The following is a 17,924-nucleotide window of genomic DNA, read 5'->3' on the forward strand; positions in this document are numbered from 1 at the left end:
AATGTACATATTAAATAAGAAATAAATTATGAAAGCTGTTGGACTGTAAGGACGAGGATTAGGCTTGGCCTGTCGGGAATGCAACATAATATCTTATCATAGCTTTTCACTGCAATAAAAAGTGATGGAGCCTGTTAGTAAGTTCAATGTCCTGCTGTACTGCCAAATCATCTTGTCCTTTGATTCCATTTTATGTCGCTAATCAACCATCAAAATCTGTTTATTAACGTGTCACGCATTGCTTGCACCCTGTAATGTTTTTTCATGACCTTTGGTTTACGTGTTATTGACATTTATCACGAATTAGTCTAGCTGTCGCGTCACGGCGATCAGAAGGGATACCAATGCGGAGGAAATACCTCACTAATTAGCTCGGATGTTAGGTGGAGCTGTAGGTGACTCATCTCCCACTCGGGGCGCTCATAGTCTGACAGACGCGCTCGGAACAGCTCGCCTGCAGGAAAGTGCAGCTGCGAGCAGTGCCGCGTGCCCGAGCAGTGATGTGTGTTCGCCGTGTTCGCGGCTGATTAATGTCAAACGTGTGTGTTTCTCATTCCTGCCGGCTGCATTGTCTGTGGCCTTTGGTTGGTCAGCAGGTGACGGTCGCCGCTAGCACTGTCGTGTTGCATGTCCGACCGCGCGGCGGTGCCCGTGCCAACCCGTCCCCGGCTCTGTTCGATCACTCACTCGCATGGAACGTGCTCGGTCGAGTTTTTCAGCACCAAACAATCGCCGGCCTGGCATGTGACGGCACGACGGACGGGTCGGTGTGTGACGGCGCCCCTCGCGAGCTGCGGCGACCGGCCCGCACCTGCGCGGGCCCGGTGGTGGCACACGGCCTGTGACGAGCTGTCCTCATCGTGCAGCGCCCGGCCGGCGCCCGCTCGGCGCCCGATGTGACGCCCGGCGCTCGCGGTCCGCTCGCCGGTCTGATCATACCGCCCATCGCCGCCTGCGCCGGCTGATCAGACGATAGCGGCGGAGTGTCACGTCCACGACGCGTCCAGCGAGCTGTGTACACCGGCCACGGCCGAAAAATCCTCAGCCTTAGTCACACCACCGTCAGTGGTGGCCAGCCCGTCGTGATTAGCATAGCGGCGAGGATCACACCAGCTGCTCAGTGCGCCAAAAAGGCGCCCGTGTGACCTGCGGGAATTCGTGAGATACTCGCGCTGATCCGCGCCGGCCCTGTGTGAGCGGGCTCATTAGGCGCCCCGGATGGATGATGAAATGCGGACCGGCTGAGTCAGAGGCGAACAGAGCTGCTTGGTGGCCGTTTCCCTGGTGCACGAATTCCTGCGGCGGTCCCGGGACACGAACTGTGGCCGAGACACGGTTTGGCGGAGCTGGGATACGAATGGTGAACACGGGGTGGGGTATAGCATGGCGGTGAAGGCAGGATCTGGGAGGACCGAAGCGATTGAGAGATGGTCAAGCTTTTGAAAGACATTACACAATCGGAACTCCTAATGATTACACCAGTACCCTAGTGTGTTTTCCCCGTAGGTCTGACTCATTCATTTACGAACGCAAATTGCGTGTAGCTACCCTGAGGCTAGAAATATGAAACCATAAATCCCCATTGTGTCGTCCCTAGCGTGTCATCAAATTAGACCCGACCCCGCCTAGTGATGTCTTGGTCTCTCCCACTGCCATATTTATCCTAGCCTTGTGACCACCGCATCTACCACTCCTGTTATCCCCTTCGTCGTGTGAGCTGCCGATACTGCCTTGCCTATACCTCCTGTCAGCTATACCGAGTCAATGACGACCCGTCGAGGGCGCGGCGGCGATTTTTTCCCGTCGGACGTGCCACGATCTACCGATTCAGACGCCGATAGGTGCGCCCGGTCGCCGAGTGTTTATATTTCGGCGGGGAGTTACCGGCCGAATCCTGCTCGTGCCGTGTCAGACCGTGGCGTGCGACGACTAATGATGACATCGCCACTACTGCACCAATAGTTTTTACACTTTGGCTGCCATTATTTCAGGTGCGGCCAGCGGCCCAGTTTTCGTTCGGACGCCCAATTACCGAAGCGTGTCGGCGGTTCTTTCCGTGCACGCCGGGACTGTGTGCCGGTTTTTGGGTCTGTCGGCGCGGCGGAGTCGTGTCGACTGTCGGTATGTCGGGTGACGTGCGCGGTCGGTCTGCTGATGCCCGTGTCTGGTGCGGTCCACAGGTGCTGGAGCAGTACCGCGAGCACGGCACCGAGTTCCTGCTGAAGGCCTTCAACCAGTCCAGCTACCTGGAGGACCTGACCGGGCTGACGGAACTGCACCGGCTCACGGAGGCTGCTGAGGTGGGTGGCGTGGTCCGGGGGGGGGGGGAGCTGAGCGGGCCGCCCGCTCACCGAGGGGCGGGTGTCCTGGTCCGGGGGGGGGGGGCTGAGCTGTATACCGCCTGCTCACCACAAGGTCACGGCACCGAATTCCGCTTCGTGGCACCAAAAATGAATTATGACAAATCCTGATTTTGCGGGGATTTTATGATGATTAATGTTTCCTTGCATTATGCATTTTCTTGCATTATTATGCATGCAACGCTGACATATGCAGTCAGCCGATTTTATGGCTATTATTTTCTTTGCATCTAATTAAGCTAATGCTTCACGAAACGTAGCTCTATGTTCGTGGCTGCACACGGTAGCAAGGTAAGTGTAGTTGCGCCAATTTGCGCTAAGCGTCGTGCCACTAAAGTCGCAGGCTAATTAATGCCGATCGTAGAAATCCAAGACAAACACCCATTCGATACATGAAATAAACATTGCACGTACAGATATGACTCCATAGGTTGGCCATGTCATATCGCGCCACGCGAGGGGAACTAGCTTCTTGCATTGGATGACTCGGCCGTGAAATGCGTCCGCATTTATTTATTTTACCTTGTCCTGTATCCCAGGTTGAAATGACGCTGGCAATTAAATTCCTAATCGGTGTTGTGTTTCGTCGTTTAAAACTTAACCAGACATCCACTTTATTACCCATAATCCGGGCCAGCGGGGTATGTTGTTTCGCATTAGTGCCGTGCACAGTAGCGGCAGTAATATTCATTGCGCTGCAATATAACTGCTGACCGGTAAGTGCCTTCCACTGTTGTCGGCATTTTTCGTGGCTGCCGCAAAGTTTGCCGCTGTTATCACGCCAAAAGCAGCGTGCACCGCACGGTCGCATTCATCATGGGCGTTAGCCAGGGACATTACCGGGCTCCCATTGGACAAGTCTCCGGTCGACCCGCGAACCTTTTCACCATTCGTCACCGCTACATTTCGCTAATCTGTATGTCAAGTCGGCTCTAATCGGCCCACCCGGTGACTTATGTGCGACGAACACACGACGGCGGGGGAATGGATGGAAGCGTGCAGTAATTGTCAGCCGTGGGATGGCATGCGTGCTTTCATGTGTGCGGTGGCGAACGTATGAAAATTTCTGAACCTTTTGACTGGCCTTTGATAAAGTTACCCGCTTCCTTTGGGGGGGGGGGGGGGGGGGGAGTATGGTCTGATAGTTTTTTTACGGCACTTTGCTGTACCCACAACTGTAGTGTTTCAAAGTTTTATCATTCGGCTTCATCGAAATCGCTCTCCTGTATTTATTTGGTGCGTATTTCGGATCCACAGCACCCAAATGATTGCCTCTACTGACAAATGACAGCTATCCCCTCCCCTCCCTCCCCCCCCCCTTGATAGCTGCCGTGGACCTAAGCACCAATGTCCGGGCACCGCCCCTCTTCTGCCAATCAGCGATTGGGGACATTGTGTAAAAGCGGTATGTGAACGTGAACTGTGATTCAGCCTAGTGTTTGCTTACCGATACAAAGCGGAAGAATGCATTGCAATGTGAAGCTATCAACGGCCAGTTTAACATGCTGTTTGCATTGATTATTCCACAAGAGTAGGGAGGAGGGTAGTGCTTCACTAAAATATTCAGTTAACATGGGGGCAGACCGATTGTTGGGTAGCGGATTACCCATTTGAAGTGGCAATGATGCGACGATATGGTTACGGAGACTTTGATAATAAGCAAAGCCGCATGCAATATCGTTTTATCGCTCAAAAATCTTTCTGTGTAATGCTTAGTCTTAGCTTCATATCGTTTGTTCGGGTCCTTTTCGTCACTTTCATGCTTTATTTCGCTCAGTTTTTGGAAAGTGATGCGAACATTTGTCGGCGTTGATATAATGAATAATGGCGACCGCTGACAAAACATTGCGAGCGTTGAATCTCGGAAATATTGGAACCCATACGTATGCCAAAGGAAGTGCCTGAAGCCTAATCTAAAACTGAAACTAATCAAAAACACTCCGCGCACCCCTTGTACACCGCGGCTCGGCTCACACTGCGCGTGTTATCGGCCGACCACGGCGGGGCCGCCGCGGTTCTGTTTGTTCTTCTCCACCCTTCTCGTTATCGCCCCCCCTCCCCCTCCCCCTTCCCTGGACCCCACTGGCTCGGTGTCGCGTCGTGTCACGTCGGCCCGCTAATCACGATTCAACGTCCCGTTAATGCTTGATTAGCGTGTCCTCCGATCAACTCCTCTCCCTGTTTGGCTGTGAAAGGCCGTCAACACCCGGGTTTATCTTCGCCTCCAGCTCTGTGCGAGCCACCGCCAAACACCCCAAAGGAACCAAGGGTATGTGTATTCATACTAGATTATGCGCGCGTGTCCCGTTCACAGGGTTCACAGGCGGTACCTGTCAGCACGTGGGTTCCACGGCTCGGGTCCTGTAGGTACTCCGCCACACACGATGGGGGCCGGACCGGACACTGGGCCGCCTGTGGCCGCAGCCGCCGGAAACCGCGCCAAGTCGTGCCGACTGAGCGCGTCGGCCGCGCCGTTCTCTTTCGTTGCCACGTACTCGACGGATACAGCGAACTCATGGAACGCCGTCCAGAACAGGGGCTGACGCAGCAGCGCTATAATCAGTGGCGACCCCGACCATCCCCTCCCCCAGACCCCCACCACCCCCATGTTATCGGACCGGATCAGCACGTGGTGCCCGCCCCATCTCTCTCCCCACACCAAACATGCCACCATGACGGGGATGAGCTCCAGCCACGTCATGGATGGCGCGGCGTCACACTGCCGCTCGCGGGGCCACTCCATCATCCACCATTCGTCTCCGTGCCACGCCCCCATCCCCCGACGTGAGCTGTCCGTGTTCATCACAATACAGTGGTCGTACTCGCCCGGTGGCGGGGGGGGGGGGGGGGGGGAATGCCGTACCACATCGGCAAAAAGTGGCCCACCACCGTAAAACCGCCCGTACATCGGCCGTGATCCGCACCCGGCGGTTCGGTCCGCTAACAGAGTGCGCCGCATCTAGCAGGCGTCTAGTGAACGCCCTCCCCGGCGGGACGTACTTGCTGGCGTGCACGAGACGTCCCACCACCGACAGCAGTTCCCGCTGTGTGCATTTCTGTCGCCCGAGCAGTGTCTTTAGTAACTCCTGGGTGCCCACTAGCTTGGCGTCTGGCAACGCTAGGGTGTCTAGGGTGTTTCTGTGTCTATCACAACCCGAGAAGCTCCATCCGTGTTGATGGCGGGGCGCGTTTCCGCTCGGCCAGCGGCACGCCCACTTCCGCACAAATGTCTCGCAGTCTCACATACGCTACGTCGGCACTGTCCGATACTCCGCGCCCTACCCCGAAGAAGTCATCTAAATAATTGCGTATATACACGTCCGATGTCTGATCCTGGAACACATAGGCGCAAGCATGTGGCAAAATCATTGAAAACCCATGGACTGCTTCTAGCCTCAATGGCAGACAAACCTGGTAGTATAGTAAACCGTCCCAACAGAACCCCAGTAGCGCCCACTGGCCGGGCCGGACAGGTATAAGTTTGAATGCATTTTTAACATCGGTCTTGAACAGCAAGGTCCCGGCGCCTCCAGCTAGGAGAATCGACCGCACGGCCTCGTCGAATGATGTGTACGTCACACGAAACTCGTCTGGGTCTAACCCGGCGTTGACCCCGACATCTCTCGACTGTGATAGATCTAAAATGAGCCGCACTTCGCCATTAGGTTTATCGCGCGCACTCAACGGGTTCACTATCATGTTCGGCAGCGGTGGAGCATGGAACGGTCCCCGTGTCGTACCGTCCGCGACCTCTCGCCGAATGGCTGCCGTCACCCCGGCACGGCGCCGTTCGGCGGACTGATTGTTTTTCGCGAAACGGCCCCGCGCCGCACCGCGGTATCCAATGTCAGCCCCGTGCCGGAACCGCCCAACGACAGTTTCTCTGGCATCGACCATTGTCCACAGCCTGTCGCTTGGCTTCCACCCTTCTGCACTGTCGACGGCGTAGGATCATGCACGAGTCTAATTATGAATACGCCCCCGAAGTCACGCCTAGGATCGCAGTACCACAGCCTGCCGTGCCGGGCTATCTGCTGTTTGCACTTGCCTGACCGGCCCGCCGCGCCGGCGCCGCGGTGTGCGTTATGAGTCACTCGAGGTCGTCTTTCCGCGCGTCCGCCCGCTCGGCCGCACGTTCCCTTATCCATGTCGCCGCACCCCCCCCCCCCTTTCTCTCTCTCTCTCTCTCTCTCTCTCTCTCTCTCTCTCTCTCTCTCTCTCTCTCTCTCTCTCTCTCTCTCTCTCTCTCTCTCTCTCTCTCTCTCTCTCTCTCTCTCTCTTCCTCTCCCTCCTCTCTCTCTCTCTTCCGCCCTCCATCCTCTCTCTCTCTCTCTCTCTCTCTCTCTCTCTCTCTCTCTCTCTCTCTCTCTCTCTCTCTCTCTCTCTCTCTCTCTCTCTCTCCTCTCCTCTCCTCTCCTCTCCTCTCCTCTCCTCTCCTCTTTCCTCCCCTCCCCTCCTCTCCGTCCGTCCCAGGCCATTGTCCCTCCCTTGTTCGTCGGTTTGTCGGCGGTGTAGCTTTTATCACCGCTACGGCCGCCCAGGCCGTAAGCAAATAGCACCACTGGGTCCACAGATTCTCCTCATGTCCGGCTTTCGCGTTTGACGCGAGCACTAGTCAGCGAGTTTGCCGCGCTGCGTTTCTGCTGGGCTATACGCGTTGAACTTGGCATGTCTGGCAGGCGCCGCTATTGCGCCAGGTATATATCGATACCATACCGAGGCCGCGATGACATGCCCACGCACCGACCAGTTGGCGACATGTTGACCCTGTTAATGTCATCTAGACGCCGTCTAGTGGTGTTAGTTGCAGAAAATGTATGTCCAATGTCCGTCCAATTCCAATGCTTACGCCGATTTCCGTCCAAAATGTTTAAGCTAGCCATTTGTCCAAAGATGTCCGAAACCTACGCAATAGCTTACACTTAACACTGTTATCTTTTTTTTTTTATGTATTTTTAGCAGCTTTAATGTGTTAATCATCTCAAAGGCTGATCTTTCTATTCGCCAATCAGTGTTAACCACGATTGCTTTATAGAAATGCTGAGGTGTAGCAATGATTGTCCAAAGTTGTCCAAACCTGCGTCATTGTCCAACCGAATTCCGGATTGGACATTGGACAAAATCGGAAATCCACAGATTCAAGCTACGATTGACACCACTAAATTGCCGTCTCACCCAATGCCGCCGCGCCCCGATGGAGGCCATTAGATACCCGCCCCTCTCCTATACGTGCCCGCCTGTTCTGGATCAGTTCGCACCATTACCTGCCGGGTAGAACTCGCGAGTTACGTCACGTGTCAGGTCATACCCGTCGTCGGGCCAGATATGGCTCGACGGGGACCACAGTTGCCAGGTCCTCCTGTGCACACGGCATGTACTGATCAGGTCTCACCCGTCGGCCGTGGCCATGACACGACGGGGACCACAGTTGCCAGGTCATCCTGTTCACACGGCATGTACGGATCAGGTCTCACCCGTCGGCCGTGGCCATGGCCCGACGGGGACCACAGTTGCCAGGTCCTCCTGTGCACACGGCATATACGGATCAGGTCACACCCGTCGGCCGTGGCCATGACACGACGGGGACCACAGAGTGCCAGGTCCTCCTGTGCACACGGCATATACGGATCAGGTCACACCCGTCGGCCGTGGCCATGACACGACGGGGACCACAGTTGCCAGGTCATCCTGTTCACACGGCATGTACGGATCAGGTCACACCCGTCGGCCGTGGCCATGACCCGACGGGGACCACAGTTGCCAGGTCATCCTGTTCACACGGCATGTACGGATCAGGTCACACCCGTCGGCCGTGGTCATGACACGACGGGGACCACAGTTGCCAGGTCCTCCTGTGCACACGGCATATACGGATCAGGTCACACCCGTCGGCCGTGGCCATGGCACGACGGGGACCACAGTGGCCAGGTCATCCTGTTCACACGGCATGTACGGATCAGGTCACACCCGTCGGCCGTGGCCATGACACGACGGGGACCACAGTTGCCAGGTCATCCTGTTCACACGGCATGTACGGATCAGGTCACACCCGTCGGCCGTGGCCATGACACGACGGGGACCACAGTTGCCAGGTCATCCTGTTCACACGGCATGTACGGATCAGGTCACACCCGTCGGCCGTGGCCATGACACGACGGGGACCACATTGCCAGGTCATCCTGTTCACACGGCATGTACGGATCAGGTCACACCCGTCGGCCGTGGCCATGACACGACGGGGACCACAGAGTGCCAGGTCCTCCTGTGCACACGGCATGTACGGATCAGGTCACACCCGTCGGCCGTGGCCATGACACGACGGGGACCACAGTTGCCCGGTCCTCCTGTGCACACGGCATATACGGATCAGGTCACACCCGTCGGCCGTGGCCATGACACGACGGGGACCACAGTTGCCAGGTCATCCTGTTCACACGGCATGTACGGATCAGGTCACACCCGTCGGCCGTGGCCATGACACGACGGGGACCACAGTTGCCAGGTCATCCTGTTCACACGGCATGTACGGATCAGGTCACACCCGTCGGCCGTGGCCATGACACGACGGGGACCACAGTTGCCCGGTCCTCCTGTGCACACGGCATATACGGATCAGGTCACACCCGTCGGCCGTGGCCATGACACGACGGGGACCACAGTTGCCAGGTCCTCCTGTGCACACGGCATATACGGATCAGGTCACACCCGTCGGCCGTGGCCATGACACGACGGGGACCACAGTTGCCAGGTCATCCTGTTCGCACGGCATGTACGGATCAGGTCACACCCGTCGGCCGTGGCCATGACACGACGGGGACCACAGTTGCAAGGTCATCCTGTTCACACGGCATATACGGATCAGGTCACACCCGTCGGCCGTGGCCATGACACGACGGGGACCACAGTTGCCAGGTCCTCCTGTGCACACGGCATATACGGATCAGGTCACACCCGTCGGCCGTGGCCATGACACGACGGGGACCACAGTTACCAGGTCATCCTGTTCACACGGCATGTACGGATCAGGTCGCACCCGTCGGCCGTGGCCATGACACGACGGGGACCACAGTTGCCAGGTCATCCTGTTCACACGGCATGTACGGATCAGGTCACACCCGTCGGCCGTGGCCATGACACGACGGGGACCACAGTTGCCAGGTCATCCTGTTCACACGGCATGTACGGATCAGGTCACACCCGTCGGCCGTGGCCATGACACGACGGGGACCACAGTTACCAGGTCCTCCTGTGCACACGGCATATACGGATCAGGTCACACCCGTCGGCCGTGGCCATGACACGACGGGGACCACAGATGCTGGCCTCTCTAGGCGCACGGTGTCGTGGTCAGCTAGGTACCCGCCCCTCTCCGTCACGCCCACTTCTATAGCGCCCGTCGAACGGTCCCCCCCCCCCCCCCCTATCCCGTCTCCTCGTGGCCGTTCTACCTAGATCCTTCCCCCCCCCCGCAGCCTATCGCTGCGCCCACCTGCCATCATGCGTCCGTCTCCTGTCGCTCCGTTGATGTTGTCCTGTTATTCCGTACACCAAACCGAGCACTTATATCGCATTCGTCGCGCGCGCCGCGCGAGAAACACTCCGCGCACCCCTTGTACACCGCGGCTCGGCTCACACTGCGCGTGTTATCGGCCGACCACGGCGGGGCCGCCGCGGTTCTGTTTGTTCTTCTCCACCCTTCTCGTTATCGCCCCCCCTCCCCCTCCCCCTTCCCTGGACCCCACTGGCTCGGTGTCGCGTCGTGTCACGTCGGCCCGCTAATCACGATTCAACGTCCCGTTAATGCTTGATTCGACGTTAGACGTTAATCACCGTCATAAACCGCCGTGTACAATGTCGAATACATGGTCCCCCCGCGCCAAATAACTCCCTCCCCTTGTATTTTATTCCGCCCTTTGTTAAAGTGGCTGTCGTTTGCATCAGACGCACCATGAAAACGACTGGTTTATAATGGTAAGGCACTTTGTAAAGCGCAAGCCGGATGCCTGAAAATTGTGATAGCACCTTTATATTTTAGCGAAAGTTGCTTAGGTATTTTGCCAGTTCGCCGTTTCTTGTTATCATTACAATTCACCTAACCAATAAATACGGAACATTAGTTTTATTTTGTACCTAAAGGTACCTGTGTCATTGCTACCGTCAAAAATCGGTGCGACTTTGACAAGGCCAGCCGGATGAGTTCTTGGCTATTCTTTAGCGTAGCTCCAGATCCTGATTCCTGATACACATTATTCAATCAACCGCGTCAAAAATGCACGTCCAAAACGTGTAACTGGTCTTTTGACTTTGTGTTGAGTGATGGGCGGATACACTGTTCATCCGACCGCCGCTGAGCGAGTTTGTCATATTTTACAGGCAGTGGTTTCCGGAAAACGTCCGTAAATCAATCGATTTGGGTAAAATTCGGAATAGGACCGGTACCCTGCCCGGCCATAACGATTTCATTTAACGCGGATGTCAGCTGCGGGGCCCTTGAGAGCAGCTCAAAACATGCACCCTGCACAAGCTTTGTGTAGTTGAAGACAGTAGTTGTGTGACAGAAGCATTGAATTGTTGTTTGTTGGCTTAGAAATAGCATTTGACAGAAGCCAGTAGCTACAACTCCCTTCCTCCCCCTCCCGCTCACTTGGTGTCACTGTTTTTTTTCCTACAATGCTTTAGAACTGGTTTTGCCCGGCAAACATTTTGTAATATCGTCACCTTTCTCTTGGCGTTTTGCACAAGAATATTATGAACGAAACTGATCTGAAATGAATGAAATTGAACGAAGCTGACAAAGGGACCTTGTCACGAACCCATTCACTGTGCGTGTTGAAAGGCACTCGAAATCTAAGTAGCTATTTCCCTAACAGATTCGCGACTTGGAAAAACCATTTTAGCGCAGAGTCACGTCTACTTTGATAAAGTGCACAATTTACCCGAGTCACGCCATGTTTCAGTTCTAAATGTCTTTTTGTTTTGTTTTACCTAATGACACATTTTCTGTTGTTGTCCCCTTTTGTCGGTGCATAATAACGCATAACGGCATTGGACTGTTTTAAGCAAAGTCTGTGCTGACTTTTTCAGCTAAACCAGAAGCATTACATGGTCATTGGTCGCACCTGACCCCACCTCCCTCGACGCTGGCCCGGTGTCACCGAGCCGTTCTGGCTCTCGTGTCGTGTGCCGGCGGCGCGGTGCCGGAAGGGTGTCCTCTCTGGCGCTGACTCAGCCGCGGGGGAGGCGCTGTCGGCTCGTGTGACGACCTCCGTCGGATCGGGTGGACTCTGCTGTGGACTCGGGTGGCGACCTCGGCCGGGTCGGGTGGCCGCCACCGGCTCAGGTAAAGGTCGGACCCGACCCGTCACCGGCCTGCTGCCGGGGCGTCGCCGGGCGCCGGCCGAGCGAGACTCTGATTCCGGACGGTGTTTGATCGGGGTGTATTAGTAGCTCAACATTCCCAAACGGCTACTCACCGACGGCTCGAGTGCGCTGGAATTTAATCGGCGTAGAGTTGAGTGTGCCACCGGAATTAGGTTTGTTTGCTTCCGCTCGTATGGCAGCGTTATCGTTGTCGGCAGGACATTCCGCGGTGGCTCGACGCAGTCTGGCCCAGTGAGCGCCGTGTATTGACTCGCTGAGTCACAGTCCTTCACGGCTGAGTCAGCCGACGTGCCGCGGAAGGGGTGAGACGGCCGCGGCTGCCATGAGCGCTGCCAGCCGGCGCCTCTTCTGACACCCCCTGCCCCATCCTCCGGCCGCGCCCTGCAGACGCCGCGGCGGGACGGACGGATCGGCCCGGCCGCCGAGCGCTGACGGCAGGCCGCCGCTTTACGGCCTGTTTATTCACTCGGAGGCGGCACTCACGCCAGACAACTGTCTCGTATCTCGGCGCGGTGACGGCCGTTCTGGCGCGCGGACACTGCCGCCGCCGCCGGCGCAGACTCACGCGTGGTGAGGTCACCGCTCATCACCTACGAGAGGTCACCGCTCATCCCCCCCCCCCCACGCCATGAGTGACGTCCTCATCGTCCCGTGAACACTGAACACTAACAGTCACTCATCGACCGGGAATCTTAAAAGGCTACCTCATGGCGACGGAGGGCTTTCAGTTCACCGGCGAACGAATGTGTGATCCGCGGGCGAAATTTTGCAGGATTCATTCGTCTCCTAGGCAATGCTGATAAAAATGGAGATTGAGTTTGATCCTCGCAACATTACTTGCTCAGCATCGGAACGGAATGTGTCCACCTTTTCGTTGATGATTTTATGGCAGACGTGAGATTCCCTGCTGGCTGTGATTTTCTTGCCCATTCCATCTAGAGTCCAATCGTAGCCGTTTGCGAAGCCGATATCTCTGTCCTAACTCTGCATCTGTCCGGTGGCCGGTCAGGTGCCGTCACCACCGTGCCGGTCGCGTGAACACCGGCCGTATTTCGCCGGCGCCATTACTATGGTGTGAACGCCATCCGTTATTGTTTATTGAGCGGACGCGGCCGTCCGGTGATTTACAGGCGCTGTTCGTGCACGTGTCGGTCTCAGTGGGACACTGCGCGCGCGCCAGTTACTTACGAACGGAGCCGGGACGCAACGAGCCGGGGTAGGGCCGGCCGACCTGGGTCGGGGAGGGGTAACTGGGCGCTGTTTTGGACGGGGCTGCCTCAAATTGCCGTTGAAGTTGCGTATAGTCAATTAATGTTTCTTGTTCATACCTTGTAATTTCATACGCGCCATGAACTCGACATGTATTTGGAGCGTAAATCCCGCCGAAAGTGCGGTGGCATGGCAGCGCTGGAATGGCTAGGCATTTGTTTTAATTTTATGTGCTGACTTATGCGCAGTGTCGGCTTTCACGTCGCGGCCGTCTGCGGTAATTCATTACGAGTGCGTCTCGTGCTCCACCGCCATCGTTTGGTCACTGAGCGGGAGTGTGCTCCGTGGAACGGCCGGCAACATTCCACGACAACCGTTCAGCAGTAATTCGATAATTGTCGCCGCCAGTCAGGCAAATTAAAGTTAAATGCTCTCATTATTTGTATTATGCACTTAGCTTCAGACTAGAGTTGCAAAATTTCCCTACCGCACTACCGGCATGCCGGTAATTTTTCACTACCGCAGGTTTTTTCGTGGTATCTGGCATGTCTTGCCGGTAGCATGCCGGTATTTTTGATTTTGCACAAAAAATTATCAGCATATGATTCAAACTTTGGACACTAAGAGGCTATTGAATTGTAATAAGTTGGACGATGGGTGGCTGCTGGGTGGGGCGGTTACTGAAATTGCCAAAATGTGGCATCTCATGTAGGGGTAAGCCAGAATCAAGGATGCAGGTTTTTTTAGTATGCCGGTAATTTGGCGGTTTTTTTGCTTGGGGCGTGGTAGCATGCCGGTATCCCAGAAAATGTTTGTGGGGCGGGGCGGTGCCGGTAGCAGCCCATTGGGAAAACTTTGCAACTCTACTTCAGACGCCGAAATGATTGAAGTTATTGCTCGGGATGACGTTGATGTAATTAGGCCCTCATTCGTCATGAATGGACATGCGGTGTCGGAAGTTTATCCTATACCAGAAATTCCACCTCTGCACATTAAGAACATACTTACCTCTGATATTATTGATTGCTGTCATTTAAGCGGCGACACGTAGGTATCTAAAACGTTTCTAAAATGTTATGTAAGCTAAAATATTTGTGTTGCGGGTGATGTCGGAATATACATCTCTGAAGGGTAAGAATGAATCGCTACTAGCGATTTTGTCCACCTTTCAACAGTTTCTTTGTCCATCTTTCAACAGTTTCGTGCACCGTTCAAATTAATTGCTCATTAACATTTTCTTGCAATAATATTGCCGTTGTGTAAACATGCGGAAATGTCAAAAGTTATTACCCAGTATCTTAAGAGTTGTTCCTAATTTTTATTGTTCGTCACATCGTTTTTGGTTTGTACCCTGTATCTTACACCAACACGTCACAGTTAATCACTTCCCGTATCACTATTTCGTCATTCATTCCGTACCATTTTTGCCTGCTGCAAACTTTTACTCTCGACTCTGTAATGCCTCCATCTCGGAGAGCGCCTCACGAGCAGACATATCTCGGCCTTCAAACCATACAGCCGGCTCGTTGGAACGTGTAATGATGCATGCTGCCGCCCGACGATTAGGGCACACCAGTTTAAATCGCCGCCCGACCACCTGGTGTGGGGAGGGAGGGGGGCGTTGGACCGCAGGCACGCGCCTCTGGAATGCGACCGTTGGTGCTGGGGCAGGTGGCACCTGGCGCCGGATTTCCACCGTCCCTCGCTGCCGCCGCTGTCCTGTCTATCAACCCGCTAACCGTCCGCTAACGTTCGCCGCTGCCGCTGCAGACGGGCTCTGCCGCCGTCTATCCCGCCGCCTAGCTGTTCAGCTGTTGCAGAGTGCTTGCTGCGTACGTCGTTCCGCAGGAGGCCCCGGCGGCTCGACGGCAGCCGGGAGGGTCGGTGGCAGCTGCCGTGACCCACCGCCGTCCCGGTCAGTCCGGCGGCGTTTTCACGGCGTTTGCGGCGCGGTGCTGCGCCGGGACGGCCCACCGGACGTTCTTGTTCCTGGTGCGGCCGGGGCGGACTGACGCCACAGACCGGCGCCGACCCCGCCTTCGCCCGCCGCGGCCGGGGAGCTGTGTCGCCATGTGTGACAATCTCGACGCCCCGGGGGCAGTTCTCAGAAGTGCCCCGGATCGGCACGGACTCAGCGATGCGGCCCGGCTCCGTCGCCGTCGATGCCCAGAATGCGGTCGCGGCCGCGGACTGCGGCACGCCACGCGCTCCACCGTCGGCCGGTGTCGTCAGCGGGCTCGATCCGTCGGCCGGTGGCGGCGCCGTGTCACCCCGGCCGGCGCCGTCACGGCCGCGCTGCGTCACGTCGGCCGCGCCGCGGCGCTCACGGCGCGCCAGGCGTTCGCGGCGCGGCGCGCGGCTCGTCAGGAATCGTGCCCGGTCGGCGTTTTTGGCATGTGCCGGCTATGGGGTGGCCGGGCGCGGGTCAGCCGGGGAGGGCGACCCGGCGCCAATGGAATGTCATGGCTCCGCTTCGGGTGCTGTAGCTATGGCTTAATTGGTGAATGTGTAACGTGCTATTCACGGAATGTGTATTTGTCATGGTATTGACGCACGTGTGTGTGATCAGCCAATATGCGCCGCTGATGGTGCCGGGGTAATGGACGGGGTGTGCGTAGGTGCATTGAGGCACGCGCAGTAACCTACTTGGGTGATGGATGGTCGACGCATAATTGACGTCATTATGTGCTACGAGCGCCGAGGACGTACGGCAGTTGTGACGTCTTCTTCGGGTCGGAGCTCGTACTAATGGCGAGCGGCGGATTGTCAGCCTTGATACTCGGTCTTTGGTGGTATGTCAAAAGGATGGAACGTACCTGCCACTACCTAGATAAGCTTCAGAATGAAAAAAGCAGTTTATCGATGACGCACACGTTCTTCAACACCACATTTTTTTATTGGCATTGCATACTATTAGCTATTGAGCAAGATATAACTGTCAGAGGTTGACGTATTGGCGTTCTATCACTTAGATTTAGACCACTGTCGTCCCCCTCCCCCACCTATCTCCTTTTGACTTAAAGTGTTAATTGCTCGCCTCCGCGCCACGCCCCATTTTCCCCCGATGACGTACGGTCTCTTCACCGGCAGTTGTGGGAGTTGGATGACGGCGACGCCGACGACTTCTGAGGCGACGTGCGACGATCTCGATGGACCAGTGTTGTGATACAAACTGCGGTGAGCGGCCCACCCCGGGGCTCCGTGCAGAGCTTGAGGGCTGGCTCCATGACAGAGAAGCATGGCTGCTTTTGAGCCTCCGGTACTGTGATTTCTTCCATACCCATGACTCTGGGATTCTCCTCATCGTAGAATGCCGTAGAGTGACATATTATGTTGCCTCGAGCAATAACGCCGATCCAGTCAGTTCCAGTATGAGTGAATGTGAACTGCTTCTGCCTTACGTAGCGTCGAGCTAGAACTGTGATGTTATATGCGAGTGAAGCCTCTGGTATGTTAGTGTGTGCATGATGCATTCCGGTGCACAGTTATCCGTCAAGAGTACAAGAGAAGCTGTCAAATGCATAATCCTAGTCACTAAACGTACTGGTTTTTTGGTTGCCTTGGACCTCGGCAGCGTTAAATTTATAAGCCTTCGGGGGATAGTTAGATATCTCACTATTTTTACGACACCGTCCGCCACTGAACGTAGGCCGAACACGCCACACACAATCGTAACACCGCGGAACACCAAACACGTAACCACGATACACATCGTCGAGCGTGTATTCCTGCCGTCCGCGCACCACCCGATGGGGGGGGGGGTGCTCACCCCCTGTCGATGCCGACGGAGTGGCGTCGCCTGGTGAGCGGCCGGCGTCGCCCGGCCGGTGGACAGCGGAACACACTGCATAGCGGCCCCGTCCGTAATGGTATGCTAATATATGCAAATGAACGGCGGCATTGATCGCGCCCGGCCGTTAGTCGCTATATCTGTTTTCCGTTTTCGTGTCGCCGCTCCCATGAGGCCGCCGCGGTGCCGCGTTATGGCATGCATTTGTGTCGACTCGCCAGGTTAAGTTCACTTGTCATGCCATTGGTTTGGGTCGGGGAGGGTGGACACTGGGGCACCAAAGGGTTGTCAAATGTGGGTGATCGGTGCTCTATGTTTTGTACGGGGTGGATTGTGAGCTTTAGTAAGTGCTTACTTATGGGCAAAATATTGATGTTAATAAATCGTTTATGTATCGTTGGCGTGAATGTTTACGACCTGTAACCAGCCTGGCAGCAATTAAGTTTCGACTCGTTCACCGAAATCTGTGATTTTTTTAGGTTTCGACGATAATAAGTTGCGCGTTTCCTCTTCTATCGACACATCACTGGTTGTAACTAGTCCAATAGTCAACCACTGGCACACCTCTGCACCGAGTAATGGCCTGTAGTGACCTCGGGTAGAGGATCGAATGGTTCGCGGATACCAACGGTGCTGGTTACCCTATCGTATATTCTTCATGTTTACTCCTCAATAGTATACGCATGTGTACGCTGGCTGGTGGGATCAGATCAGGGTTTATTCAATTAGGGGCTCATTGATCTGCTTCTCAAGATTCGCAAGATAACTATTGCGTGCTGTTGTACTGAATCATGATACATATTACCGGAGAGACGGTTCCGTAAATTGTCATCGTCTCTGAAACTGACTAGATGATAAATACATATTGCTATCTCGGTATATGTTCACACACTCCGCGCAGAAAGTTCCACCAAGCGGGCGGATCGGACGATTGAAGAGCAGATCGGAAAGCCTGGTATAGGGATGCATTCCAATCGACTGTGATTCAAGAGCTGTAAGCCGATTGGATGGATGTAAAGCTGCCAGCTAGGCGTAAATAAGAATGACACTTGACACTTGAATGATCGATTCAGGCTCGAATATACCCGTAGCTGAGCAATATTGGGTGAGCAATGTGGCGGATGAGATTTTCAACGCGAGTTACGATACGCGTTTGTTGAACTTTGACGTTGAGCACGACGATT

The 17,924-nt window shown here is 55.4% G+C and overlaps 1 protein-coding gene across 9 annotated transcripts in view; it reads left to right on the forward strand.

Moving 5' to 3' along the window:
* The window catches only part of LOC122381181 (ubiquitin-like modifier-activating enzyme ATG7), a 32,505-nt gene extending 14,884 nt beyond the window's left edge, over positions 1 to 17,621 (forward strand). For all 9 annotated transcript variants that reach the window (XM_043365051.1, XM_043365054.1, XM_043365055.1 and 6 more), the window contains exons 13-14: positions 2,181 to 2,300; positions 16,041 to 17,621. In XM_043365051.1, coding sequence (XP_043220986.1) covers positions 2,181 to 2,300; positions 16,041 to 16,079 — 159 coding nt within the window. In that variant the 3' untranslated portion in view covers positions 16,080 to 17,621. The remainder of the gene's footprint in view (positions 1 to 2,180; positions 2,301 to 16,040) is intronic.
* The last annotated feature ends 303 nt before the right edge of the window (positions 17,622 to 17,924 follow it).

The sequence above is a fragment of the Amphibalanus amphitrite genome, unplaced genomic scaffold (assembly GCF_019059575.1).
Source record: "Amphibalanus amphitrite isolate SeventyFive unplaced genomic scaffold, NRLGWU_Aamphi_draft 000115F_arrow, whole genome shotgun sequence".
In the NCBI taxonomy this organism is placed as follows: domain Eukaryota; kingdom Metazoa; phylum Arthropoda; class Thecostraca; order Balanomorpha; family Balanidae; genus Amphibalanus; species Amphibalanus amphitrite.